This window comes from Sinocyclocheilus grahami, unplaced genomic scaffold (genome assembly GCF_001515645.1).
Source record: "Sinocyclocheilus grahami isolate Dianchi unplaced genomic scaffold, SAMN03320097.WGS_v1.1 scaffold1070.1, whole genome shotgun sequence".
Taxonomy (NCBI): Eukaryota; Metazoa; Chordata; class Actinopteri; order Cypriniformes; family Cyprinidae; genus Sinocyclocheilus; species Sinocyclocheilus grahami.
In genome coordinates, this window is record NW_015506249.1 from 20,917 (window position 1) to 21,825 (window position 909).

General features: G+C 44.0%; 1 protein-coding gene across 1 annotated transcript in view; it reads left to right on the forward strand.

Annotated features, from left to right (window-relative positions):
* LOC107566346 (pre-miRNA 5'-monophosphate methyltransferase-like) overlaps nucleotides 1-903 on the forward strand; it is a 2,678-nt gene extending 1,775 nt beyond the window's left edge. The window contains exon 2 of the mRNA XM_016251765.1: nucleotides 337-903. Coding sequence (XP_016107251.1) covers nucleotides 337-897 — 561 coding nt within the window. The 3' untranslated portion in view covers nucleotides 898-903. The remainder of the gene's footprint in view (nucleotides 1-336) is intronic.
* Nucleotides 904-909: the final 6 nt, after the last annotated feature.

The following is a 909-nucleotide window of genomic DNA, read 5'->3' on the forward strand; positions in this document are numbered from 1 at the left end:
GATTTGTAAAAAACTTATTAGACATATATTACTAACAATTAACAGTCTGCGTATATGCATTTGGAGTGTTAAATGTAAAGCCAGTATAAATTAGAATTAATCGAGCAATATCAGATTTCCAGACATGGAAAAGTCATTGATAGTATATTTAAAATGTCATGGGAGTTAATGTGGTTGATCTTAAACAAGCAACAACAGTTCTAGTTATGCTCAGCAGTCAATTATTTTATTGTGTAGAAGTTGATCAAATGCTGTTTATGAGACTTCTTTCATTTTGTCATAATGAGTGGTTTTAATCACCAAAATGTGTTTTGTATTATTCCCTCTGTTTGTCAGGACTTGTCTGTTGCTCTCTACAAGCATTTATTGCATGAGGAGGCCTCTGGAAGTGACTTTTCTAAAAGAGAAGTGTATCTGCTTGGATTTGACATGGACCAGGATTTAATCCTTCGCGCGCAAAACTCCAACCCCTTTCCCCAGAATATCCAGTTTGTCCCCCTGGATATCACAGATGATCCAGGGAGCCGGACAGTGCTAGAGTCCTACTTGGGAGGGTTTGGCTGCCCCCGTTTCCACCTGTGCACCTGTTTTGCGGTGACTATGTGGGTGCATCTGAATCACGGAGACGCAGCGTTTCTGTCTCTCCTCTCCAGACTGGCGTCTCTCTGTGAGTTCCTGCTGCTGGAGGCACAGCCGTGGAAGTGTTACCGCTCCGCTGCGCGCCGGTTACGCAAACTGGGGCGCAGTGACTTTGACCACTTCAAGACCCTTGAGATTCGAGGGGACACGGCTGCGCATGCTAGAGAGCACTTGGAAAAGCAGTGCAGCATGGATCTGGTGCAGAGTTTCGGCAATACAACATGGGACAGAAGTCTTCTGCTCTTTAAAAGACGATGATTTGGAGCAAAA